The sequence below is a fragment of the Hemicordylus capensis genome, chromosome 12 (genome assembly GCF_027244095.1).
Source record: "Hemicordylus capensis ecotype Gifberg chromosome 12, rHemCap1.1.pri, whole genome shotgun sequence".
Taxonomy (NCBI): Eukaryota; Metazoa; Chordata; class Lepidosauria; order Squamata; family Cordylidae; genus Hemicordylus; species Hemicordylus capensis.
In genome coordinates, this window is record NC_069668.1 from 13,455,056 (window position 1) to 13,481,418 (window position 26,363).

General features: G+C 59.4%; 1 protein-coding gene across 1 annotated transcript in view; it reads left to right on the top strand.

Moving 5' to 3' along the window:
• RPA1 (replication protein A1) overlaps positions 1 to 25,709 on the top strand; it is a 29,685-nt gene extending 3,976 nt beyond the window's left edge. Inside the window, exons 4-17 of the mRNA XM_053274564.1 lie at positions 590 to 698; positions 1,100 to 1,188; positions 4,198 to 4,302; positions 5,858 to 5,987; positions 6,598 to 6,700; positions 9,078 to 9,146; positions 9,910 to 10,102; positions 11,548 to 11,687; positions 13,127 to 13,275; positions 16,821 to 16,953; positions 18,677 to 18,853; positions 21,095 to 21,202; positions 23,971 to 24,057; positions 24,657 to 25,709. Coding sequence (XP_053130539.1) covers positions 590 to 698; positions 1,100 to 1,188; positions 4,198 to 4,302; positions 5,858 to 5,987; positions 6,598 to 6,700; positions 9,078 to 9,146; positions 9,910 to 10,102; positions 11,548 to 11,687; positions 13,127 to 13,275; positions 16,821 to 16,953; positions 18,677 to 18,853; positions 21,095 to 21,202; positions 23,971 to 24,057; positions 24,657 to 24,767 — 1,703 coding nt within the window. The 3' untranslated portion in view covers positions 24,768 to 25,709. The remainder of the gene's footprint in view (positions 1 to 589; positions 699 to 1,099; positions 1,189 to 4,197; positions 4,303 to 5,857; positions 5,988 to 6,597; positions 6,701 to 9,077; positions 9,147 to 9,909; positions 10,103 to 11,547; positions 11,688 to 13,126; positions 13,276 to 16,820; positions 16,954 to 18,676; positions 18,854 to 21,094; positions 21,203 to 23,970; positions 24,058 to 24,656) is intronic.
• Positions 25,710 to 26,363: the final 654 nt, after the last annotated feature.

Here is a 26,363-nt window from a genome sequence, read left to right on the forward strand (position 1 = left end):
CCAAAGGCCATTGCCGCTGGGGATGCTGGGAGTTGTAGTCAGCAACATCTGGGAATCCTTCGGACGAGAATAATGGCCGTGTGATTTAATGTGGCTTCATCCGCCTGGGTGCGGTGGAAGGTGGGAGCAGCACAGACGAGTCATTCACTCAAAACTATCTGGCAGTCGGGCTCTGGGTTCAGAAACCGGTGCAGTCAAGCAGGCAGAGATTTGTCTTCAGACTGGGGAGACCCATATTCAAGTTCTGTCAGAATAAGAGCTTCCCCATCTCTGACTGCCTTTAAAAAAGAAAGGAAAGAGAGAAAGAAAGAAACCTCTTAAGTAAGACATATCTGTTTTTATCAGGCTTTTAGTTAAACATATTGAATTGTCTTTGCTGTGTTTGGTTTTGGTGTGTGTTTGAATGTTACGCAAACCTCCGGGGGGGGGGTGAGAGAAGGTGGTATATAAACATGAGAAATAAATAGATCTCTGAGCAAAAATCTGTGGCATTAGTCTAAAAACATTCAAAAACATGCTGGCCTTTTGAGCTCCTGTGGACATTCTGAGTAGCTCTCTCCCCCCCCGCTCTTTGTTTTTGGTTTCGTAGCTTTCATGTTGGCGACTCAGCTGAACTCTCTGGTTGACGATAAGCACTTGAGTGAAAACGCCGTCTGCCAGATTAACAAGTTCATTGTCAATACCCTGAAGGATGGAAGGTAATTGTTTGCCCTGCGTCCATTGTAGCTGTCTGGATCTCTTTGTGATAAAGATGACGGAATTGAACCGTTCTCAATTCTAAGGATTCTGACTCCACATTAAGATGTATTCCTGGCATGCAAAGCCTTTCATGGGAGCCGTGGTTCCCAACCTGGGGGCCCTCCAGATGTTTCTCAACTACAGCTCCCATCATCCCCAGCTACAATCGTGGCTGGAGATGATGGGAGTTGTAGTTCAACAACATCTGGAGGGCCCCCAGGCCTTGCCAGTTTGGTTGCCCCCTGGGCACCCAACTGGATAGGACCCCATTCCTTGCCTCCTGCCTGCACTTCCAGCTTGTGGGGGTCGTTGCAAGCCAGCCGGCGCTCAGAGTCGATGCTTCTTCCTTTTCTCTTGGCAGGAGAGTGGTGATCTTGATGGATCTGGACGTCGTGAAAACGGCTGACGGGCTGACGGGGAAAATCGGCAATCCCGTGCAATACAGCGAGGGTAAGGAGCTTCCCGCCACGAGCTGCCACGGCTCCTTCGCTGCGGTGCTGCCTCTCCAGCCACGTGTTTTCCCCTTTGGCGAGGAATGGGGGTTTTGTGTTTTGTGTCCGGATCCACGGCTTTTAACTCCCTCGGCATCCCAGGCCGTCCGGAACCGCTTCCTAGACGGACACCCCTTCTGCACCTTGTGCCGGGGACGTTCTGCAAGTCAGGCTTGCAGCGGCTCTTCCACTGACTGAGCTGCGACCCAGCCGCTTAAGGAGAAGACCTTCCAGGGCTCACAACGTCGTCACCTTTCCACAGGCACACCCTGCTTAGCAAGGGGGACCATTCGTGCTTGCTCCCGCCAGACCCGTTCTTCACCCCTTCCTATAGTTCGGACAACATGCAAATTGCATTTTTGAGAGTGCAAGTTCCCGAGCTGGCTCCAGTCAGCATGTGTTGCACAAATATGATTCAACAAACCTGTAGGTAGCATTGGTTAAAAGAGGGCGCCCGGGTCCAAAAAACCCACTACTTTCACTTCTGCTTAGCAGAGTCTGCCCTGGTTTGCATTTAGGGTTAAAATGCCCTGGTTTGCCTTTTAGTGAGACACGTGTGAGCCCTGTAAGAGATTCCCCTCAGGGGATGGGGCCCTTCTGGGAAGAGTGTCTAGGCTCCCGGTTCCCTCCCTGGCAGCAGCTCCAAGACGGGGCTGGGAGGGACTCCTGCCTGCAATCCTTGGAGAAGCTGCTGCCAGTCAGTGTAGACCATACTGAGCTAGATGGGCCAAGGGTCTGACTCAGTCTATGGCAGCTTCCTATTTTCTGGACTGGAGGAATAACACGGCAGTCTGGATTTTGATAGCACTAAAAGCCTGCTTGGCTTGGCTTCTCTGAAGTGCTGGTGGGGCAGCATAGATTTTTTAAAAAGTGAGGCTTCGTGAGTTAGTAACGTTGTGGCTGAACGCCATCGTTTCGGGCGGTTGGTTTGGTTGCTATAGAGGCGCTGACCTTTTCAAAGCGCAGGACAGTTGGCTCCTGTCCCAAAGGAGCGTGTTGTGAGAGACATACGGATGCGAAGAGCAACGCACATCTAATATTGCACATCTACCTGACACGGGATGCACATTAATATTCATATATTTAAATGTATGTTTTTAAACGGGCAGTTCAAACTGGGGAGAGCTGATATCCCTTTAACGCTGCGCAGGAGACATATATTCCTTGTTCGTGCATTTCAGGGTGGTTCTTTGTAGCCGTATATACCCTAAACGTGTATATGCTCATAGCTGGTTATGCACCAAAGGGGCTTGGGGGTCCGTGATTCATGTGATGGCCTGTTCGTAGTGTGTCTTCAGATGGAATCGGCACTTGAGATTGGTTTTGCTGCAGTCCTCTTTGCCTTTCTCCCATAATGGAATTCGGGGCACTTTCCATAGGATTTCCAGGCGTGGTGGTGGTGAACTTTCACCCACCAAAGAGGTGCCGGGCCAGAAAGCTGACCCGACTGCGCAACTGTGTCTGGTTAATGTTTGCCCTGATTTCCTGAGCTGCCTTGAACGGATGTCAAGGAAGGCAGCAGGTTAATGAAAACAAAAACCTCCTCTGATAATAGGGAACAAGCTATAAGTGTGGGTTTCGGGCATAGTATTCTTACAGCTTTGTACTTCTTTGGGTAGACAGGTGCTTATTCGGAGTTTCGATAGGTTGACCCATGTCAGCACTGGAATGTGGTGCGCTGTGTGTGTGTGTTTAACCTTGCATTAAGATTGTGTCATAAGGCTTCTTTCATTCTCTTTTTAGTGGGTGATTTTGTTTGCTGGCATTTGTGGTTTCTCTGTCTTGGGATTGTTAATTTCCTGATCGCCTTTGTTTTGCTCTTGTGTGTTTGCTTTTTGGAAACTTTGTTGCTCATTGATTATGTGTTTACCCGTTTGTTGCACACTGCCTTCTGGGCACAAAGGATGGGATATAATAAACGTTTTGATTTAAATTTTTTTTTAAAAAAAAAAGCTCCTTGTGCTGAGAACTCTGTCTTGCAAGACCCGTTTAGAGCCACCTTGCTCTTGCTTCAAAACCTAGCTGCATTTCTTAACACTGACCGCAGGACTTTGTGTGTCTCTGCCCAATGATGGATAGATCACTGGGGGAAGCCCCCTAAGCAGAGCTGGTTGAAATCCAGTCATGCAGGCCTTGACCAACTTCCTTCCAATCCAGGAACTAGCCCAAACCTCTGGGAGAGCAGGAGAGGGACCTCGTGACAAAATTACCAGACTTGCTGATGAGGATCATTGTGGAGAGGGAGGGGAAATGAATGGGCTTTTCTTTTATCCTTGTTAGACTTGGGTCTGAAATGGGGCTGAGCATGAGCCAGCATGACTTGTCTCCTTAGCTAAGCAGGGTCTGCCCTGGTTGCATATGAAAGGGAGACGACATGTGTGAGCACTGTCAGAGGTTCCCCTCAGGGGATGGAGCCGCTCTGGGAAGAGCATCTGAGGTCCCAAGTCCCCTCCCTGGCAGCATCTCCAAGAGAGGCCTGAGAGAGACTCCTGCCTGCAACCTTGGAGGAGCCGCTGCCAGTCTGTGAAGACAATACTGAGCTAGATGCACCAATGGTCTGACTCAGTCTATGGCAGCTCCCTATGTTACCCGGAGGTGCTGCCGGGGACAGAAGCAGGGGCCTTCTGCATGACCGCCGAACTGCAGCGCCCTCCTCGTAACGGTGGTCTGCTTTCCCTAGGAAGCCGCCTTATGCCCAGTCCGACCCTTGGTCCCCGTGGCTCAGTGTTGTCCTCCCTGGCTGGCAGCAGCTCTCCTGGGTTCTCTTTCCTGGAGGGCTGCATGCCGAGCGGAGGCTCCACCCCTGAGCTCCAGCCCCATCCCCTAATGCAAGCCCAGCTGGAGGCTGCTCAGCCAAGGGGGCAGTTCATGCTCCCTGCCGCAAGAGCGTGACACGGCGAGCTGGGCTCGAAGGGCCTTCGCGGCCAGCTGACGGCACTGAAATGGCCTTTCTCCCTTGGCTTGCCAGGAACGGGACCGAGGGGGCCGCCGCAGCAGCAGCAGCAGGCCTCTGCTTTGGCCACCAGCCGAGCGCCCAGCAAGCCAGCCCCTCCGATGGGGAGTCCAGCAGCAGGTAAGGAGCCTTGGCCCTGAGAGGGGAAGGCATGGGGGGCAGGAGGAGGACGGCTGGCGCCCCCAGCAGCCGCGCGAAGCAGGGGCTCAGCCGTGGAGCTCCAGGCCCAGTCGAGCAGCCCGGGTGGGCAGAGACCCGTCTGTCTCAGGGCCCAGCCCTGCAGGGGCTTCTCCTGTGGAAACCCCTTGGAAAGGGAGGGCCGTTGTGGCCGATCCAGCCCGAGGGACATCTTGGAGGATTGCTCTCCTGGACTCTCGATCGCGAGGCAGAAAGTGTGATCGGCGGCAGAGAATGTCAGCGCACAAAGTGATGGCAGCGGAGCAGACGTGGCGGATTGCGCCAAGTTTCTCCTGACTCTGCTTGAAGGCGTCTCTGGATGCTTTTTGTTTGGGTCCTGGCTTCTTGGCAATACAAGCTTATAATTAAAGTGCCTTCTGTTTCCAAGCGGGGAAGAGCAGTCTTGCCAGCCAGGCGTCTTGGAGAAGCCAACCGGAAAAGGGAGCTGACCTGGAAATCGAAACTGAAAAATAATTTGTGGGCCGTCAGGTTGTGGCGGTTATTAATAATGAGAGACCCAGTCATTGGTGTAGCCGGCGGAAATTCTCACAGGCGCACACCCCAGCTGTTGCTTCAGTGAGGCGCCTGCCAGGCTCCCAGGGGGCGAGGTGGGCTCTTGGCCCTCCTGGAACTCTGCAATGGCCAGCACAGAAAAGGTCCGCCTCGGGAACAGCCCGGGGAGGAGGCCGGTTGGTCGCCTGGCTCGTCCTCCTGGCCTGCGGCCTCCAGCTGCTTCCCTCTCTTGGAGACCCCCCAGCTCCCAGACTCAGAATCAGCAGCAGCCCCATCTCATCGGCTGCCTTGCCTTTCAGTGCCCCACTGCAGAGCGGACCGGAATCAAGGCAGGCCTGCTCAACCCCCCGCCGCCAGCGGTTTTTGGACTACAACCCCCATAATCTCCAGCCGCAGGGCGAGTAGCCGGGGCGGTGGGAATTGTGGGCCGGCCTCTGCAGGGGGGCTGAAGCTGAGCAGCCCTGGTGTAGACCGTTCTGGGCTCCGCGGACCAAGGGGCTGGCTCGGGATTAGGCAGCGTCCTAGGTTTCGTGGGGAAACATGGTCATGGTTACCCATTAACGGGCCTTTCTGCAAGCCGGGGCCGGGGGCGTCTGGTTGCGCTCTCCCCCAGCCCCCAGCAGTGTGCAGTACTTCGTTTTATTGTTGAGGGCAGCGCTGGTGTGCGTGTGTGTGCGCGCGCGCGCACAACACATGCACCGCAGAAGCATGCAAAGTTCTCCTGGCGTCGAGAGAACGCCAGCGATTGGGCGGATCCGTGTATTGGCCACCAAGGCTAAATGCCAGTGAGGCTTCAAGCACGAGTCTGCAGTTGTGGTGGCAGCCGTGCATGGATTCCCTGTGTCTGGAATCAGGGCCGAGTGGAGCCAGACCAGCCTGCTCGGGTTTTTGGTCCGTGCAGGGAGGAAGTGCTGGTCTCTCTCAAGTGGCTGAGTTCTGCCAGGCTGAAACCCGGCTCTCTCTCTCTCTCTCTCTCCCCTCTTAGGAGCTGCCGCGAAATACAGCGGCCCAGCGAAGACGTTTGGCAAAGCGGGGGGCTCCAGCTTTGTGAGCACTCCTGGGGGCTCTCAGACAAAAGTGGTGCCCATCACTAGCTTGAATCCCTACCAGTCCAAGTAAGTGGCCGCGCCTGAGCACCTGCGTCTGTGTGTGTGTGTGTCGGAAGGCGCTGCCTTTGGCAAGCAGGCCCGGCCAGAACCATGGCTCTTGGCCCTCGCCGCCTGCTCCGTCTTCCTCTTCTTGCGCGGTGGGATGAACAGGCTGGGCTCTGGGCTCAGTCCCACACCTGCCGACACGCCTGCTAAGACCTGCTTCCTGGACTTCAGAAGGTGCTCAGTGTCCCAGTAAGAGCGTCTCCATCTCTGCCGGCCTTAAAAGAGCCCTTAAGGTGCCCCGGCAGTTTTAAAACTGGTTCTTGTTGCTTGTGTGTGCTGTATTTTTTAAAAAAACAACGTGCACTGCCTGGAGACTGTCATCTTGGCTCTGAACCCCACGGCCCACTGAGATCATCCGGAGGGGCCGATCTGCAGTTGCCACCCGTTTGTAGGGTGGCTACTCAGGGACGGGCCTTCTCTGTTGCCGCCCCGAAGCCTTGGAATGTGCCCCCTGTCGAAATAAGAGCCTCCCCATCTCCCAACAGCTTTTTTTAAAAAATGGGAAGAATGGGAAGAGACGCCGTTGGCTGGAGGGGTTGGTGTGGTTCCGATCCTTGCTGTGTGATTCCAGGTGGACCATCTGTGCCCGGGTGACCCAGAAAGGCCAGGTCCGCACATGGAGCAACTCGCGCGGGGAAGGGAAGCTGTTCTCCATAGAGCTAGTGGACGAAAGCGTAAGTCTTGTGATGAATGGGTCGGTGATCGAATTGTGCTTGGGGTGCATACAGCACCCGCAGAGTCCTAGGAGGAAACAGTGGGGCGGTCAGCAAAGCGCTCTTAACCCGTGGTCAAGATCCTGGAGTGAACATACTCTTTACTGCAGTACTTGACAAATCCCAGGCACCAGGGAGCCCTGGTGCCTAGCCTAGGATGTCCAGAGGTGGAGTTACTTAGGACCGTCTTTGTCTTGGACAGCCCTGTTTCTTTTCGAGGAGAGAGAGAGAAGCCCGTTTACCCTCCTCCTCCTCCTCCACAATAACTTCCACTAAGCCCAGTAATTTTAGCAGGTGTCCATTGTCTGGCTCCTAAATCTTTGGGCTGGCCCCCAAATCCAAAGACAATCTGTCAAGGCTTTCCTGCCTAAGAAGTGAGTGCTGGCGCTGGTAGGAAATATCCTGGCAGGCGCCTGCTGTGTGGGGCAGGCTTCTCCTGCGGTGCATCTAGGATGCACATCCCCGTATGGGGACTCGGCACCCCGATGCCTTTGGCTCTGACAAGCAGGAGGGGAACCAGCCCGTTCCTCGGCAAATCCCCCTGAGCTCCCTCCACTGCCGGCAGGCTTCTTTGCTTGTGTCTGGCGTTTCTCCTTGAATTTAGGCTGGAGCCCGAACCGAGGCCCCTGTCGGTTCTTGATGCCAGCGCGACCCACCAGAATCGGGTGGGCTTCCAAAGAGAGACTCGCCCGCCTGCTTTCTGCTCCGTACCTCTTTACTGAGAAAAATCTGGCTCTGTCACCCGGCGGATTGTGAATTCCCCCGTGGAAGGAGGGAGATGTGGAACATAAATGAAGAGCCTCTCCAAGTAGAAGCGTCTTTTTTCATTAGAAAACGGACACGTAACTGGAAGGAAACGTCTGCCCTCCTGTATGCTGGCGGGGAGTGAAGCCGGCTTGGTCTCGTCGTTCAAACCCCTTGATCAAATAACAGCTGTCGGAGGTGTGGTGGCCTGCCCCTTATCAGCGTGGGGCAATGTTTTGGGGAGGGCCGAGGTGTGGTTCTGACACTCCGGGCACCTCCTCCGTCAGCTGCTCCTTTCTCCCACCCTGTCAGCCTTTGCGACTGACTGTTTTTATTACAACTTGAATGCTGCTGTTGCCCAGACACCTTAGATGGTGGTGCCCGAGCTCCACTTCTAATTATCACTTTGGGAAGGGGCTGTCACAGCACTCCAGGTGCTCTTGTTGCTGCTGCTCTGTGTGTGATGTCACCCGCTAATTTGTGGCGCTGGCGGCAGGGATGAGCAAGCCAGGCTCCGGCTGGCGGTCCCGAGTTAGGTGAGGGCAGGAGGTGCTCGTTGCTACGTCGGGCCCTCTCTAGAGTATCCTCCAGAGAAGCGTAGCCGGCCACTCAGCCCGGTTAGACCCTGCTTGCTCGCTAACCCCTCCTGTCTTCTACCCAAGACCACCCCAGGGCTTTTCTGTGGGCGCCCGGAGTCGAAATCGACTTGACGGCACCCTTGACCTTGACCTTACTGCCAGACCAGCTCTCCTCCTTGAATCGATTCATCAGTTGATTTCAATATATATCTGCCTTTTACTATGCAGGGAGGTTTCCTCCAGGGAAGTGTAGGAAAGCATGCAGCCCGCGTGTCTGGGGTGGGGAGGAATGGCTCAGGGGGCGTCGTTAGGGTTGTCAATCCATTAATGATTTGAAATTGATTAACTGTCTGGTCTCTGAAGAGATGAATTTAAATTGATTGATTTAAATGCGAATATTACCGAAATTCTTTGGGGTACGGAAGACATTCTGATCTGCAGATGAATAGCTGCCACTCATGGTTTAGGAAGCGAGGCTACGGTTAATGCGTTTCGTTTTCCATCACAACAGCCTCCCTGCACTAAGCGAGCCTTGGAAACGAAGGGGGTTGCTTAGTGATTAGCTCCCTGGGTCTAAAATTGGCCTCCACGGATCACTTCACACATGCTTAGCGAACTGATTGATCTCCCCGTTGAAACTTGCCGCTCTGGAATGGATCTGTCGAGAGGAAGGCCACGTAACTTGGGCCCTCCTGCAGATTTTGGACTGCAGCGCCCGTCTTTTCCTACGAGGGACCGCTGTGGCGGTGGATCATGGGAGCTGGAGTCCCAAAAAGCTGGAGGCCCGGGGGGGGGGGGGGCTCAGCTCTGACCTGGAGTTTCAGCTGGGACTTGGGGAAGCCTCTATTTCTCTGGACAGCAGGCTGACCAGGCGGTGGATTGGGGGCCTCGAGGGCCATGGGGAGGGAGACTGGGAGCAAGCAGGGAGGTGGGCGGGGTGGAGCCGGCGTGGCTGCCGCCCGGAAAGGCCTTGGGGTTTCTGATGGTCCTCCCTGTGCCCCGCTTGCTCCCTTCAGGGCGAGATCAGGGCGACGGCCTTCAACGACCAAGTGGACAAGTATTTCCCCCTCATTGATCTGAACAAGGTAGGGAGCAGCCGTCGGTGTGGCCGGTGAGGCCCAGAGGGGCAGCGTCCAGGATCTCGCTCACGGCTGTCGCGCGGAGAAACCTCCCTCTGTGCCAGGCTTGCCCCATGTAGAGGATGCTGATCCGTGCCGCCTGGAGCGTTTTCTAGCCTTGCCCCTCGTGGGCGTGAGGGAGCCGTAGACCGAGTCAGGCCCTGGGCCCACCTGCCCCAGCGTTGCCCGCGCTGGCTGGCTGGCCGGCTGGGATCCCCTCCCCTAATAAAGGGGGGCAGTCTGCCCGTGAGCTGGGGAAGGGCCCGCCTGGTGGGGCTGGGATGACGCGAGAGGCTCCGGGGCAGAGGAAGCGGCCATACACACTGAGTCAGGCCCTGGGTCCGTCTAGCTCAGCGTTGTCTGTGCACAGAGCGGCAGGGAGTCTCTCTTGCTGCCAGGGAGGGGACTCAGCACCGCAGGCAGGCAGGCAGGGAGGGGCTCTTCCCAGAGCGGAGGCCCCCTCGTCCCCCCAAAGGAACACCCTGCAGGGCTCGCGCCTGTGGCCTCCCATTCAGGTGCAACCAGGGCGGACCCTGCTTAGCAAGGGCGACCAGCCAGGCTTGCTGCCACAAGGCTGTGTGCCGGCCCCTGCGACCTCCCCACGTCCCGGGAGACGGGGCTGCCCTACTTGGTGGCCTCCTCCCTTCCCGGAGCCATTGGCGAGGGCGGGCGGGCCGTGCGGGGGCGGCCGCGCCCCCTGGCTCACCTCCCTCCCTCTGCGCCCCCCCAGGTCTACTACTTCTCCAAGGGCAACCTGAAGACGGCCAACAAGCAGTACTCCTCCGTGAAGAACGACTACGAGATCACCTTCACCAACGACACCGCGGTCATCCCCTGTGAGGACGGGCGGCACCTCCCCTCGGTCCAGTTCGACTTCGTCTCCATCGGCGACTTGGAGGGCATCAGCAAAGACGCCATTGTGGGTGAGTTGGGCGAGGGGGGCTCCACGGGGACGCCCGCCACGCCGCGTGGGTGCGTCTGCCCTCGCTCTCTCCCACCCAAATGCACTACCCACCTAATGAGTACCCAGAATGTTGGGGGGCAATATGCTAAATCATTGTAAACCGCTTAGAGAGCTCCGGCTATAGAGCGGTATATAAATGTAAGTGCTATTGCTATTGCTATTGCTACCCCAGAAACACTCTTGGGAGGTTATCTGCTTTAGAGCTTTAAGGCTTGGTGAGTTTCAAAGCCCAGCCACACAGGCTGAGAGCCACGGATGGGCTTCTTTAAGCACTTCCCTTCTGGAACCGTGTTCAGATTTGCTGTTCAGAGGTTGGTTTTTTGGATCTGGCCGCAAAGGCACAGGAAAGAAAGCTCACCCAGTGCCCTGCGTCTGTGCTACACATCAGCCGCAGATTTGTTTTTGAGCAGACCAGTTTTCTCAAACGGATGGTTAGCCAAGCCTCATACCTGGATTTGCTGGAGCATCCCGTGGTTGGGGTTGTGTTTTGTGTTTCTTGGGCCCAAAAGGCCGGCGGCAGCAGCCCATGAGGGCTTTTCTGTGCTGCTCTGATGTCCGGCATTTGGGGAGGGAAAACCGGGGAGTGTCTTGAGTTGAAATTGCAGCCCGCACGAGTCCTAGCTGCGTGGTGTCTGTTTTATGATAGCTGGGGATTGTTTTCTCTGGTTGCTTTCATGTTGTTGCTTGCCTTGTGCCTCCGGGATTGGGCAAGCTACAGACCTCGTTAATAATGAAAGAGCTGTGGTAATGAATGCTTCGTTGTACCTCGTTTTGCCAGCAGCTTCACCTGTCTTTTGGGAGCCCTTTATTTATCACAGGGAGGGGGCTGCCGGAGGCCTGGAGCGCCGCCTTGGCAGTCCTTGTTGATGGGCCAGGGAAAGGACTCGGGGGGTCGTGGTGGGAACGTGGCTGGAATTGTGCACAGCGCGGATCGAGAGAGGGAGAGGCTTCTCTCTCTCTCTCTCTCTCTATCTCTCTATCAGTCATTAGAGCCCGGGGTCATTGGGTAAAGCTGACTGCTGAGAGATTCAGGATAGATCAAAGGCAGTACTTCTTGACGTGACGTCTTGTTAAACTATGGAACTCACTGGCACTGGATGCGGTGATGGCCACCAGTCTAGACGGGGGATTAAACAGATCTATGGCGGATAGGGCTATCAGCGGCTACTAGCCTGGATAACTCTCTATTCCCATCAGGATCAGAAAGGGGACCCCCTGGTGCTAGGGAGCCCCGAGGCAGAGGCGATGGCTGCCCTCTCCGCCCCCCCCCCCCCACTTGTGGGTCCCCCGAGTGCATCTGGCTGGCCGCTGCATGGAGCTGGATGCTGAACTAGGCGGGCTTTTGCCTGGCCCCGCAGGGCTTTCCTTGGGCGATGCCCAGCTCCTTCCTCCCTTGCCTTCCAGATGTCATCGGGATCTGCAAGAGCTTTGAGGACGTCACGAAAATCACAGTGAAGTCTTGCAACCGGGAAGTCTCCAAGAGGGACGTGTACCTGATGGACATGTCCGGGAAGATGGTGGCTGTTACTCTGTGGGGCTTCGAGGTGAGTTCCCCGGGTTCGGTGGGCTCAGCCCTCTGGCCACGGCCTCGTCTGGTCTGTGTGTGCCAACGCACAGACAGTCATGTCTTCTGCATGGTCCCCACCGCACGTCAAAGCCATCCGAGGAGGTCCGTCTCCAGTTACCACCGGTGCGTCTGGTGGCGACTCCGAGGCAGGCCTTCTCTGTCGCTGCTCCCGGGCTGTGGAGTGCCCGACTCCCGGCAGGAACCCACCGTCTGAGTTCATTCCTGTCTTTCCGGAGAGCCCTTAAGACCTCTCTGTTTGGCCTGGCCTTCCGGGGTTTTTGAACGGCTGCTGCAAACGGTTTTAAACTGTTTTAAAGGTTTGCCCTGGTCTTCCAGGTTTTTTTAGCTGTTTGGGTGTTTGATTGGTTTTATTCTGTTTTTTATAAAATCAATCGTTTTGATTTTAATTGGTCATTGGTTTTAATTGGGTTTGCTTCTGTTGTGAACCGCCCTGAGCCGTTTTGGAAGGGCGGTGTATCCATCGAATAAGTAAATAAAATAAACACACGCACATGCACACACAGAGGCAGGAGTCTGCCAAGGGGGGAACGCTGCCCTCGACTGCTGCAGCAGCGAGGATTAGGGTGCACTCACCTTCGGGGCGAGACCGGAGTTGGCCACGCAGCCGGACTCTGGGTCGGGCGAACGCCCTGCCTGCAGCGAGCTGGATGCCCTGCTGGTGAGCCCAGCTAGCTAGGCAGAGAGGCACCTTTTAAAAGTGGTGATTCTCTTAATATTTAGCAGGGGGAGAGCAACTGGCCCTCTCCATCCCCAGCACAACGTCCTTCCAGGGACTGTGGCTGGGGTCTGTCTGATGTTTCTTGTTCGATGGTGAGCCAGCTTGTTTTGTTTGTTTGTGTGTTCTTTCTCTGTGTAAACCGCTTCGGAAATGTTTGCTGAAAAGCCGTCTGTAAATATTGGTGGTGGTCGATGTGCCGTTGTGTGAGAGCAAGTTGGTCGGAGAGTGAGGAGTGAGGGGCAGTGTGTGCGAGGAGGGGCAGGGCAGGACGGCGGCCTCCTCCCCACCCCTTGCTTGCCGCCTTTGAGCACGGGAGGGAGAAAAGCCGGCTCGCCAGCCACGCTTGGGGTGGCCACCCGCCCGCCTCTCCCCTCAGATCCGTGGCGGCCGCCCCCTCCCGCTGCTTCGGAAGGAGCCCCGCTGTTGCTCTCCCAAAGGGCAGGGGAAGCGGGACTTCTGGGGTGGGGGGGGGGAGAGCTGCGTGGGGCTGGGGGCACGTCCCCCTGGCAAGCTGCCGGGTGAGGAGCAGCCCAGGGGGCGGCCGTTGTGCGCCGAAACGCCGGGCGGCTGAGCGGAGATGGCCCTGACCCCGCAGGGCTTGTTTCCTGGACGCCCTGGAAGGCGCCGAGTCCTCCCCCCTCGGCATCGTCACGGAGCGAGTCTCTCTGTCTTTGCAGGCGGAGAGTTTCGATGGTTCCCAGCAGCCCGTGGTGGCCATCAAAGGAGCCAGAGTCTCAGACTTCGGTGGCCGGAGTCTCTCCGTCATTACCTCGAGCACTGTGGTCGTCAACCCGGATAGCCCGGAGTCCTTCAAGCTGCGGGGATGGTAGGTTGGCTCCTGTGAGTTCGGAGGGCGGACGCCGGTTGCTTATGTCACGGGGGCGTTAAGCTCTCTCCCTCTTTCTCTCTCCCCATCTGGGTTAGCCCAGCTCAGCGGAAGAGCCTCTGCTTGGCATGCAGACGGCCCCAGGTTCAATCCTTGGCAGCATCTCCAAGTCAGGCTGGGAAAGACTCCTGCCTGGGACCTGGGAGAGTGGCTGCTAGTCCGTGTAATCGGGGCTCAGCTCGACGGACCAAGGGTCTGACACGGGATGAGGCAGCTTCCTCTCTTCCTCAGCCAGACAGCGTGTAAAAGGAAGAGTAGCTCCGTGCTAGCGCATCCGCTTGGCATGCAGAAGGTCCCAGATTTACACCCTGGCAGCATCTCCAGGTCGAGAGACCCCTGAGCTTGAAACCTTGGAGAGCTGCTGCCAGCCCGAGCAGGCAGCCCTAAGCTCGGTGGAGCAAGGTTTTGAGAGCCCTCGGAGGCAGCAGGCGAGGAGACAGACCTGACCCCCAGCGCGACCCCCCGAGAACTTGGCGCAGTCCTCTTGTGTGGGCCCTGTTTGGACGTTAGGGCGGAACGAAGAGGCACCTTTCCCGGCGGAGACTGTCTTATCTTTAGCCGAGGGAGAGCAACTGGCTGCTGGAGGGGCCTGCCTTCTGTCTCCTTTCCGATGGCAGCCTTTTGCGGACAGGGAGCCATCTTATTGGTGTCCCCCACCCCATGTAAACGGCTTTGGGTGCCTGCTTGATGAGACGAGGCTACAGCACCCGGGGCTCTCTAGTTTAGAGTCAAGGTTCCTACAACGGGAGACACGGTAGAGGTTTCTGAAGTTAGGCCTGGTGCAGAGGCAGCGGGCGGAGAGGTGGTTCTCCCTCTCCCTCCTTCTCTCTCTCTCGCCACCCTGGACTCCAGGGTCATCCCTTGAAACTGGATGCCGGGAAGTTGAGGAGAGGGAGGAGGAAGTGCTTCTTCGCACGGCGCAGGCTCAGCCTGTGGGGTTCTCCGCCACGGGATGGGGTGGTGGCCCCCGGTTCGGATGGCTTTACAAGAGGCTGCACCGATCCGTGCATGGAGGACAGGTCTGTGGGTGGCTAGGAACTCGCTCCAGGCTCAGAGGCCCCAGATGCCTCCGAACCAGCCCCCCCGGTTGCAGGGGAGGGCAGCCAGGGAGGGGGCCTGCCCTCTCCCCTCTGGCACCTGTGGGCTGCTCCCCAGAGGCAGCATCTGGTGGGGGGGGGCGCTGTGGGGAGCAGGAGGCTGGCCTAGAGAGGCAGCCCAGGGCCTGATCCACTTGGGTTGAGAGGCGATATTTAAATATCCATAGGAGTCGTGGCAGAATTACCGGGGGGCTCCCACCGCCCGCCCCCCGCGGGTTGAGTGGGGAGAGTATTTGTTTGGACTTGCCACCTCGTGGGCCAAGCTGTGTGGGGCTGGCCGGTGTCGGTCCTCCCATCTCCGCTGCAGGGCTCCACGTGCCCAGGGCTTCGGGGAAGGGGTCGGCCCACTCGGGCACGGTACCCAAGGCGGGGGACACCTAGTGACTGGCTGTGCCCCGCTGGGATTCCAGAGCCGCCCAGCCCAGAGGTGCCTCCGTGCCCTGGCTCGTCTCTGGGCCCCAGCCCCCCAGGTTCAGAGATGCCCCCCCCCAACACACACACACACCCCGCTCCTCTGCCTGGCGTGCTGCTGCGGACGAGAACCCATTAGCAGCGGAGGCGCTTTAATGCACTCGCTTCCCTTTGCTGGATTGTTCCTCTTAAGTGCTCTCAGCACACTCAAGGCTGTGCCAGGCACAGGAGAGGCAGCTCCCACACCCCCGAATTTCCCCTCCCGGTTTGAATGGCCTGCCTGAAAAACCGCGGAGGGATTTGTGGGGTGGGGGGGCAGAGAGGGGCGTCTCCCGCCCCGCCTGCTTGGAGTGCTGGTGGGCTGCGTTCACGGGCCCCGCAGGAGTTGGGCTTGCCGCGGGGTTGGTTGAAAGGCGGTCTGCCTCTGCTGCTCGGCGAGAGGGTCGGTGAAGGACCGGAGAAGAGGAAGGCCGTGGGCGGGAGGGGCAGCGCGGTCGAGGCTGCGGAGGGACCAAGCCCGGCCGCCTGGGGAAGAGTCCTGATTTAGTAGAGCGCCCTGCCGGGCCTCGCGTGCCGAAGGGTCCCCCCATGGTTGAACCAGAAGCCTGGGATGGTGCAGTCGGGGGGTGGGTGGCCCCAGATGCTTCTGCCGCGGGTCGGAGAGCGGGGTCTTGTGGGAGCCACCATGGCTTGTCTCCCCTTGGCGAAGCAGGGCCCGCCCTGGTGGGCATTGGAAGGGGAGACCACCGGAGTGAGCCCTGCAAAGGATCCCCCTTTTCCAGAGCTGGGGCATCCGTTCTGGCCTGCAGAAAGTCCCAGGTCCCCTCCCTGGCAGCCACCTCTCCAAGACTCCTGCCTGCCACTGCAGAGAAGCCGCTGCCCGCCTGGGTAGACACTCCTGAGCTGGAGGGACCCAGGGTCTGACTCGGCATCGGGCCGCTTCCTGGGTCCCCGTGGTTCCGAAAAGGCCCTCTGGGGCCCGCTTTTGTCGCCCGGCCCTTTGCCTGAGCACTGCGGCTTCCGAAGGAGTGCTCGTCTCGTCCCTGCAGGAAACCCCTCCCTCCACACAGACCGCTGGGTGCTGGGAGGCAGGCGAGGCTCTTTCCCTCCCCCCCCTCCAACCCTCTAGTTTTCGCTATGGGGAGAAATGTTCTTGTAGGGAAGCCGGTCCTCCCTTGGGACCCCGTAGCAACGCAGCCCAGCCGGCAGCTGGGTGCTTGCTTGTCGGGCCCGGGATCAAGCCGCAGCCTGCGTGAAGCTTCAGCCCCAGCGGAGGGCTCTGCTCTGGCGCCCGCCCGGTGTGGGGAGGAAGCTTCCGAAGAGAGCCCTGCTCCTCCCCGCCCCACCAGCCTCGGCTGCGGCTCCTCCCGCGGCCGCCCAGACACGCCGCCGCTGAGCCGCATCCTTTGGGCTTCTTAGCTGCGCCTGACGAGGACGGAGCCCGCAGTTTACTTGAAGACGTGAAATTGCCGCGGTCTGCTTTGGTGCAGCAGTGGCTGGGCCGGCTTATCCCGGGAGGCTGGCTGGCTGGGGCCGGCCGGCTGCTGCTTCCGAGATCTGTTCAGCTTGGTCTGGGTCGCTTTCCAGGCTTCTGCTAAGATAACAGCCTGCTTGCCATTTAACTCTCCCCCCCCCCGTGCATCCTCCAGAACGGCTGCACTCCCCGGCCGTGGCCACTAGCTGGCGTGGTAGCCCAGCGGAGCCTGTCCCCATTCTCTTCCCCCACCCCCACCCCCGGATTGTAAAATATGGCGCTAATTAAAATGGAGTATTAGCTTATCCTGAAATGCTATTTTTGTGAGTAATAGACACAAGTTACTGTAATGGTTTCCTGTGCGAGCCATTGATAAAACAAAAACAAAAAACACCCCTCTCTGCATCCAGCTCGGGAGGCTAAAAATAAAGCCCCCGTGTGCTTCTCCTTCTTCCCTGGAACTGGGAGGACTCTTCCCTTTCCTTTTTTTTTTTTGCTTCCAGGTTTGACGCGGAGGGGCAGCTCCTGGAATCCACCTCCATCTCCAGCACCCGGGGCGGGGGGCCCGCGGGGGGGAATAGCAGCTGGAAGACGCTGCATGAGGCCAAGTCCGAGAATCTGGGCCAAGGAGACAAGGTGAGACGCGCGGCCTCTCTGAAGGGTCTCCTGTGTTGGAGGGGGGAGATCCGCTGTGCTGCGCATCCTCTTGGGGGATTCTTTTCCGGTGCTGGAAAAGAAGCCGCCGCGGAGGAGAGCTGGTCTCGCGCCAGCGGACATGCGCCGCCCTTTCGCTAAGCAGGGTCCTAAGGACATCGGGACAGCCCTGCTGCCGGACCAGGCCCAAGGCGGCCCATCTAGTCCAGCATCCTGTTTCACACACAGTGGCCCACCACATGCCTTTAGGGAGCCCACAGGCAGGAGCGGAAAGGGGCCGGCCCTCTCCCCTCCCGCTGGGACTCCCCGGCAACTGGGACTCAGAGGCATCCTGCCTTGGAGGCTGCAAAAAAACCCTCAAATTTGAGACAAAAAGGCCCTAAAGGGTCCGCGATACTGATACTGACATCAGGCAGCCAGGTCCTGGGTGTCACTCCGGATTAAGCCCACGGTCGCCTTCTCTCTGGTTGGCTCCATGGCCAGTTGTTCGAGGGGCCTGCCTTGTCGTGGAGAGGGCTGTCTAGGCCAGTGCCCGTCAGACGCCTCAGCCAGCTCCGTTGGCTTGTTCTCTTAATTGATGATCTATTAATCAGCCAAATTAGTGTGTGTGTGTGCGTGCACGCTCTCTCTCTCTCTCTCTCTCTCTTCCTCCAGTATCTCAATTCAGGTAATGTGCTGAAGGTATTTAATGAATGCAGTTCTTTATCTCGGCTCCTAAATAATATAGACACATCATTTGGCTTGCTCTTGGGACTTGGTTCAGCTGTGTCGAGGAACAAACCTTCTGCTTGTGAACAGGAAGCGAGACATCGAGTGTCTCCAAGTGCTGATTGAGAACTATTTGCGGGTGGAGCTCAGTTTCACATAGTAACAATAATAACAATAATAATAATGATTTGATTTCTATACTGCCCTTCCAAAATGGCTCAGGGCGGTTTACACAGAGAAATAATAAATAAATAAGAGGGCTCCCTGTCCCCAAAGGGCTCACAGTCTAAAAAAAGACACAAGATAGACCCCAGCCCCAGCCACGGGAGGGATGCTGTGCTGGGGGTGGAGAGGGCCAGTTACTCTCCCTCCTGCTCAATAAAGAGAATCGCCACGTTAAAAAGGTGCCTCTTGGCCCAGAGTCAACGTGTAGCTGCAGCGGACGAGAGTTTCCGAGATGGGTGGCCCTGGGACTTGAGGTTAGAGGAGGGGGCCAGAGCTCAGAGGCAGAGCGCCTGCCTTGCCTGCCTGCCTGTGGTCCCAGGTTCGTTCCCCGGCAGCCTCCCCAAGTCGAGCCGGGGAAGACGCTCCCTCGGACCCTGGAGAGCTGCTGCCGGTCAGTGCAGACAATCCTGAGCTCGATGGGCCAGGGGTCTGGCTCGCGGGCCAACGGATGCGTGGACTCATAGCTGTGTGATGATGGAGCCCCTGCTTGGCCGTACAGAAGGTCTCCGCTTGAGTCCCTGGCGGCATCTCCAGGGCGGCCTGGGAAAGACCCCCGCCGGGAGCCTTGGTGAGTCGCCTGCCTGCCTGCCTGCCTGCCTGCCCGTGCAGACAGACGAGAGCTGGATGGAGCAAGGCTCTGACTCCGCAGAAGGCCGCCCCCGAGGCCCCCTGACCCTGGCCCGGTGGCGGAGACCCTCGCCTCTGCAGCCGGGAGGGACGGCCCGAGCAGCAGGCCCAGCTGAAGCCTCTCCTTGCCCCCTCTTCCCTCTAGGCCGACTACTTCAGCTGCGTGGGCACGGTGGTATACCTGCGGAAGGAGGGCTGCATGTACCAGGCCTGCCCCTCTCCGGACTGCAACAAGAAGGTGGTCGACGAGCACAACGGCCTCTACCGCTGCGAGAAGTGCGACCGGGAGTTCCCCAACTTCAAGTACCGCATGATCCTCTCGGTAAGTCCGGGGGGTGAGGGTGGGGGTCACGTGCCAGCCCCCCGCCCACCGGGGTCTCGGCTCTGCAGGGCATCCGAGCTTTTGCCTGCCACACACAGGCTGGGGGGAGTCGCGGGCTGAGCTGGCTCTGCCTCGGTGGCGGCCTTTGCTCTTTCTTTTCTTGGCTTTGGCCTTCTAGGGGAGAGCCCTTTCCTGCCGGGCTGAGGAGTGTGTTTTCCTTCGGGCCGGGCAGAAGCTCTGTGGGGAGAGCGCTGGGAAGGGGGCTGCACATCCCAGCCCCCCATGCAGGCCTCCCAAGAGCCCCCTGCCGCCGGGCACGGCCGCCCGCCTCCCCTCCGCACGGTGCCAGGGGGACTGTGCAGGGTCTTCTGCTGTGGCCGCAGGCCGGCTGACGGATGGGCCAGGGGGCTGGTGGGTGGGGGTCCCCTCCCAGTGAAGAGCCCTGCCCTGTGCCGCCGCCGCCGCCCCCGCGGAATTGGGGGCTCCGCCTTCCGCCCAGAGCGCGCTTCCGTCTGGCCAGCGCGGCTCGCTCCAGCCGGCGGAGCCCCTCGGCTGGGGCGGAAGCCTGCCTGGCTGGCGTCTCTTTGTTCGGAAGCTCGGCTCCTGCGGCCTGGCCTTTCCGGAGAGCGGTAATTGCCCCCGTTCAGCCGCTCCCTGTAATGTTCTGTGTCTCCTGCCTGAGCGGAGCCGGCTCGGGCGCCGTTTGCCTGGGGGCTGCCCCGCCCGCGGCCGCTCCCCGCCCGTCCTCCGGCTCGCGAAAGTGCCCCCCAATTAGGGGGCCGGCCTCTGGGCTTTAGAAGCCGCCGCGCAGGAGGGCTGCGAGGGGGCGGTCTGGCTCCGGCTAATCGAGCCACTCCACGGAGGCGGCAGGGCTCTCCAAAGAGGCGGCCTCACCTGCTTAGCACATTCGAGAGTCTGGAAACGGTCCCCCCGGGGGAGAGATTGATTGTGCGGAGAGCGGAGTGCTTAGGAATTATGGGCCACTCCAAACCCTTCTCCCGCGTGCCTGGCCGTGCTGCCTCTCTCTGCTGGCAAGAGCTTTCGCCCCGTGCGGACGGGAGCCCTTCGATCCCCGCCCCCAGCCCGCCCCAGTGGGGAGGGCAATGCCACGGGCTGTTGTGGGGCTGGGACGCCCAGGGGCGCGGTGGGTCTCTCCCCGCTCACGGGTGAGCAGATCCAAAGCGGCGGGAGCTGCTCTTCGGCTCCGAGGGCTCCCTGCACACACAGGTAAGCGGAGCCAGGCCCTGGGTCCCTCTCGCCCCGGGTTGTCTGCTTGGACTGGCAGCGGCTCTCCGGGATTTCGGGGTTGAACCTGGACCCTCCGGCCTGCCAGGCAGGTGCTCTGCCACTGAGCGACGGCCCCATCCCCACAAGGGGGCCATGGATGTCCTCGGCTAGCGCTTTGATGCTTGGCGGCGGGGCAGGCAGGCGGGGTCTCTGGGTTGGGAGAAGCTGGGCTCTCTTCTGCCCCGTCCAGTGGGAGGCAGGCGAGTCAGGACCACACGCTTGGCCCGAGACGCTCGGGTGGCGGTGGCGGGGAGGGGGGGGCCTTTTCCAGAGAGGCCCGCGTGGGCAGGCCTGGGCGGGGGGCTCAGCGTCTTCCGTCGCCTCCCCACTTCCTTGCTGGCCTCCCTGTAGCGGCGGTGGGTTTCCTGCCTTGAGACCCTGCTCTTGCTTCCAGGGGCGCAGGGCGGTGTCCGTGCTGACGTCGGCCCTCGCAACGACCCTGTGAGGTAGCTCGGCTGCGAGAGACGGGACTGGCCCAGAGCCCCCCTGCCAGTGTCATGGCTGGGTGGGGGGGGGTTTGAACTCCCCACCCCACCCCGCCACCATAGAGTCCGAACCCTGGTCCATCGCCCTGTTTACTGCGGTGAATCGTTTTGGGTCCAGAGGTGGCCGCTAGTCGCTGGGCGCACTTCTCCCCCACCGGGAATCCTTTCAGGGGTCTCCCCGGCTCAGCCTCCTGGATCGGCTGGTTGCTCTTTGGAGACGGCGCCTAGCTCAGGCCAGCCCCAGGGCTGCCCGCAACCAGCCCATCCTTTCCTAGACTCTTCTAGCCCACCTGCTTGGCATGCAGAAGGCCCCCGGTGGCATTCCTGGCGGCAGGTCGGACCGGGGAAGGCTCCTGCCCTGAGACCGTGGAGAGGGAACAGCGCTAGATGGGTGAAGGGCCAGGCCCGGGAGAAGGCCGCTTTCTGTGGCTGCCGTGTGACCGTGGCATTTTCCCTCCTGCTCCCCAAGGTGAACATCGCCGACTTCCAAGACAACCAGTGGGTCACTTGCTTCCAGGAGTCGGCAGAAGTCCTTCTGGGGCAGAACGCGGCTTACCTGGGAGAACTGAAGGAGAAGGTCAGTCAGACGAGAGCCACCCCCCGAGGGCCAGAGGCCGCCGGCCGTGTCTCCGCCGCCTTGCGGGCTTTGCCCGGGCCCCTGGGGTAGCCAGGCAAGAACCGACCCCCTCGGCAGGCGGAGCTGGGCGCTGGCCGTGGGAGTACCTGGTGGCATTCAGGGCCGCTCGGGGTGGCCAAGCCGGTGGTGTGGTGAGCGGCAAGAACAGGCGCTTGCCACGGAGGCGCTCCGCAGGTCGCCTCCCCGTGCCGAGACTCCCGCCTGGAGAGACGTCTCTGAAACTCTTGAGTCACTTGGTCGGGGAGCGGAGCTTGTGTGTGGCGTGCGAATTGTGCCTAGGGTTGTCCCAGATGGATACCTCTTGGGTATCCGGGACCGAAGAGCATCCTAGTACAGTGGTCCCTCGACTTACGAACTACTCGACATAAGTATTTTTCGAGTTACAAACGGCAGTTTTAGATGCGGTTTTAGATGCGGTTTTTTCGACTGACAAATTTTTAGATGGGGTTTCCTCGACTTACGAATTTTACAAGCGGTTTCCTTGACTTGCCTGCCTGTTTACTGCCTGTTTATTCTTGAAAAGAAATGTTCCTGTGCAGTTTGCAAGCCCTACTGGGGGTCTGGGTCTTTTTTCTTCTGCATTTCTTTCCAATGCATTCCTATGGGAAACCGCTTTTCGACTTATGAACTTTTCGACTTACAAATGTGCATTCGGAACGGATTAATTTCGTAAGTAGAGGGACCACTGTATTCAGAACGGGAAGGGGCCTTGGGAGTCCCCGTCCAGCCCCGCTGGTCTGTGCCTAGTGAAGTCAGGAATTGGGGGGGGCCCTCCAGGAATAATCTGGGAGCATGCCTGCTGTGGCTCTTTATGGCTGCAGGAGTACAATCCCCCCCCCCCCGGGAAGATGGTGCCCATCAACACCTTGTGGCAGGGATCCACAGACCTGGTCTTAGCTCACTAGCCAGCCATGATTTGAGGTCGCCACCTCTCTCTCCCCCCAGAAACCCCCTTTTCTGGCACGCAAGGAGAGAAGTCGGCCTTCTGTCCCTTGCACTGGGAGAGGGAGAGGGGGAGATGGTGTGGGAGCCCTCTTGGGCGGCTCAGGAAGGGTTCTTGCTGTCTTTTACCGGCTCAGATATGGCCGCGGGAAGGAGACCTCTGCGGGGGGAGGAGATCTGTGTGGTCCTGGGTGTCCTGCTCACCAGAGGGCTGTGTGTGCTCCCAGTTTGGGGTTGTGTGCAAGCAAGGGGTGTGTGTGTGTGGGCGGGGGCACCTTGGGGACCTTTTCCTCCGACTTGGGCTCCCAGGGGGCACCGGGGCCCCCAGCTGGCTCAAGTCGCCGTTATTCAGCACTTCAGGCTGGGACTCCCGGGGACTGACTTGACTCTAGCTCCGGGGCAGGATCAATACGGAGCCGGAGTGCTTGAGGGGCGGATGCCCGACTCTGTTCTGGGCCCAAGTCCTCGCTGTTCCCGATGCCAGTTCCTTGCTCCTCCGTCAGCACCGAAGCCTGTGCAGCTTCCCTGTTCAGCGTAATGGATCCCAAGAGCGCCCCCCCCCCCCGCCCGCAAATGTTCAGGATGTAGCCTGTGCGATAAGCAGGGAAGCTGACTGCCACTGATAAGGCTCCTGGCAACGGAAGGGCTGCCCGTGTTTGCGTTTGAACTGGGCTCAGAGCTAAGCGCCCGTGTCAAATCTCAGTGGGGGGACCTGGCGCCTGCTGCCAGGAGGGTCCCCGTCCAGCTGTCCCTGTGGCAGCCGTGTCTGTAACCGCTTGCCAGCTCGCCAGTGGCGACCTGGCATTTCTTGGGGGGCGAGTGGCATTGGAGAGGGCGAACTCTGGTTGCCTCTGTGGGCAGCAGTGACTTCAGCAGGGCTTGCTCATACGTTCCTGGCCGCTGGATGCTGCTGGCTGCCATTTTGGCCCCCTCTAGAAGGCGCCCGGAAGCAGCAACCCCACAGCCTGAGGTAGGCTCACTTCCTGGCGCGTCCTTCGGAGGGTGGGCGGAGGGAGGTGACCAGCAGGCACTGGCCCCTGGGGACGTCAAACTTGCAGCGCCAAGGCAGATGCTCTGATCCCTGCTCGACTGAGCTACGGCCCGGTCCCCGAGGTGTGACTGCAGAAAGGCACCAGCAATATCACCCCCTCCATGCCACCAGCAAAAGCGGGCAAATGATGATTTCGAAAAGAGGAGTCAACGTTGGGAGTTTAGTTGCAAGGCTAGCCTGGGAAGAGATGGTTGGACTTGAGTTGGGAATGCCGCACTCCCTGCTGAGGGAGCTCATAAACCCCGCAGGGGAGGCCTGAGGCTGGCTGCGTTGGCCAGGAACGCTCCTTCTTGTTCCCTGGTCCGGGGGACGGCCACAGCGGCCGCCCTTTGTCCGTTCAAGCCAACGCGTGGCTCCGGCGGGGAGAGAGCTTTCCGCCCTCTGTCCTCTCCCATTCGAACGGGGGTCCTCTGTTGAAGCGAAATGCCGGCGGGGGGATTCGGGACAGGCGGAAGGACTCCTTGACTTGACTTAGAGTCACACTGCGGAGTCCACCCCACCGGATCTGTTGATGGCCACCCCTCCAGATGCGTTTGGAAGGCGGTTTGGGCAACCAGCGGCTCTCAGCTTGGCTAGCTGGATGTTTCTGTGGGGATCCGAGGGGGCATGCCCCCAAACACCCGGTGCCAGGGGGCGCCCACGGGGGCCGAGGAGGTCGGCTTCTTTCCCCGGCTGGTGACGCAGCCGGGCTTCTCTCCCGTTTCCCTCCCCACAGAACGAGCCAGCTTTTGATGAGGTGATCCAGAAAGCCAACTTCACCACCTTTGAGTTCCGGATCCGGATCAAGTTGGAGACGTTCAATGTAAGTGGGAGGGGCCGGCTCTCTCTCCTCCAGGCGGTCCCGGCAGGCCGGGAAACCCGTGGCTTCTTGTTCCCGGAGTGCCTGGCCTCCTTGTGGGGCTCTTCTGGGCCGTTCTGAGGCGGGGCGAGGATTCGGGATGGGGAGCAGCTCAGCCTTCACGTCGCCCTCGAATCGTCGGAGGTTTGCCCGACTGGAGCCCCACAGCACCGGCTGGCCCCTCTCGAATTGCCTCGAAGTGGCCAAGAGGCCGCCCCCGTTGGTGGCTTGTAGTCGATATGTGGAGCTAGAGCCTGGGACGGGAGCCTCGTCGGCCTCCTGGCTTGGAGGCTCCTCGGGCGCCGCCTTATACTGAGCCACCGCCCTGGGTCCATCTAGCTTAGTCGGTCCTCTTCGTATGCTCTTGGTATGTAGCCCCGTGGGCCCAGGGCCCTTGCTCAGCAGGCGGCCGATTCGGGGGCCCTGGGGGTCCCCCAGCATCTGGTCTCCTCCCGATGGCTCTCCTGTGCCCACGAGGCGGCGGGGTTCAGCGATCCGGCCTCTGCGCCCCAGTTCAGCCCTGGAGACACTCTGTCCTCGCCTGGCGCTTCCCTTCTCCCCAGGACGAGTCTCGCCTGAAGGCCACCGCCATGGAGGTGAAGCCCGTCGGCCACAAGGAGCACAGCAGGAGGCTGATCGCGCGCATCCGCAAGAACGCCGCCCAGCTGGGGTGAGCCCCTCCGCCTCCGCCCGCAGCGGCGTCTCTGAAGAAGACCAAGGTGTCCCGATGGGTTTCTCCCTCCCGAGGCTCTCCTCGGTTCTCTGGATGCTACTGTGGGCCTGGGGGGTTTGGGGGGTGGGGAGAGAGAAGGGGAGGGTCCCGGAGTCGCAGCCCCCTCTGAGTAGTGCCTCCTAGACCGAGCCGGAGGGCCGGGCGGCTGCCCCACACCTGCCCCCCGCCATCAGGCTCACTTCCTCCTTGCAAAGCCGAGCTCCAGAAGCGGGATTTCTCTCTCTCTCTCTCTCTCTCTCTCTCTCCCCCCCACCCTTTGGCTGGCCACCCTTGGCCTCCAGTGGCGGGCGGGGGGCAGGATCCGTGGGTCCGCTTCCCCGCCGGCCGCTGTGCCGAGGAGCGCCCTGTTGGCGCCGCTGGGGCTCGCCTGCCCGCGTCTTCCTCCCCCTTCAAAGCCTCTCCGCCTTGCACAGGTGCCGAGCAGTTGTGAGTGCCTGGAATTGGCAATAGGGTGGGAATTATTAATCAAAGGCGCATCTCTTCTATCGGAAGCATATCCTTCCTTCAGGGTTTAATAGACTGAGTCAGATGGGCCTGATATTCATCAAAATGGTCTCTTCTGAGGCAGGCTGATAAGCGTTGACTCTACACACACACACACACACACACCCCTGGGAAATCTAGGCACAACTACAAAGCCCTGCGTTAGTTTTTCACTTCAATTAATAATAGTGCATTTTGGGGGGCGGGGGGCAGCCGATGGCATGGGGGTCTCTCGACCTGTCCCTATTTCTTGTGCTTGTCTGTGGACGGATTTCCTTCTGGGATTTGTTTGGAAGAGCCACGGAAGAAGAGGGAGGTTTGCGTTCAGGCCGGAATGCCTCTTCTCCCCCTCAACTGCCCCACCCGCTTGTCTCAATAAAGAGTGTTTAGTTCTTGTTTTTTTTTTTTGGTGGGGTTTGTGCTTTCTGCCAACACCAGCAGTTTCTCATTACTAGAAAGCAATTAATTAGTTCCCATAATCGGTTTTCACTGGGGGGGGGGGCATTACCTCATTAGTATCAGTGCGGAAACCAGCCAGGTGGAGGAGCGGAGAGATCTCAGCCTGCCGTCTCAAGCGCTGGTGTGCAGTCGTATTCCGGGGGAGGCGGATTTGCGGGCACGGGAGGGTTTTGAGGAAGGTGGACACGGCATGCCGAAGCACACCCGGCTTGGAGATCTGCTCACAGACGATGAACTGCTGCCGGTGGGGGCTGGAATTGCACCGCGAGGCTTTCCCTCTGAGCAGAGCAGGTGAATCGGGCGTGCTTCCTGTTGCCTCGGTGATGCATTCTGCAGCCAAGCCCTAGCAGCTGAGCAGCCTTGCCGTTGGCCTGGGGTGCTAGATCGGGGTGCCTTTTCTCCCTCGGGAGTCCCCAGCCTTTGCCAACAAGTGTGCCCCTTCAGCCCAGTTACCTTCTAAAGCTTTACCTAGGAACATAGGAAGCTGCCTGATAGAGTCAGGCCCTTGGTCCGTCGAGCTCAGCGTTGTCTCCACAGACTGGCAGCGGCTTCTCCGAGGTTGCAGGCAGGTGTCTTTCACAGCCCTCTCTTGGAG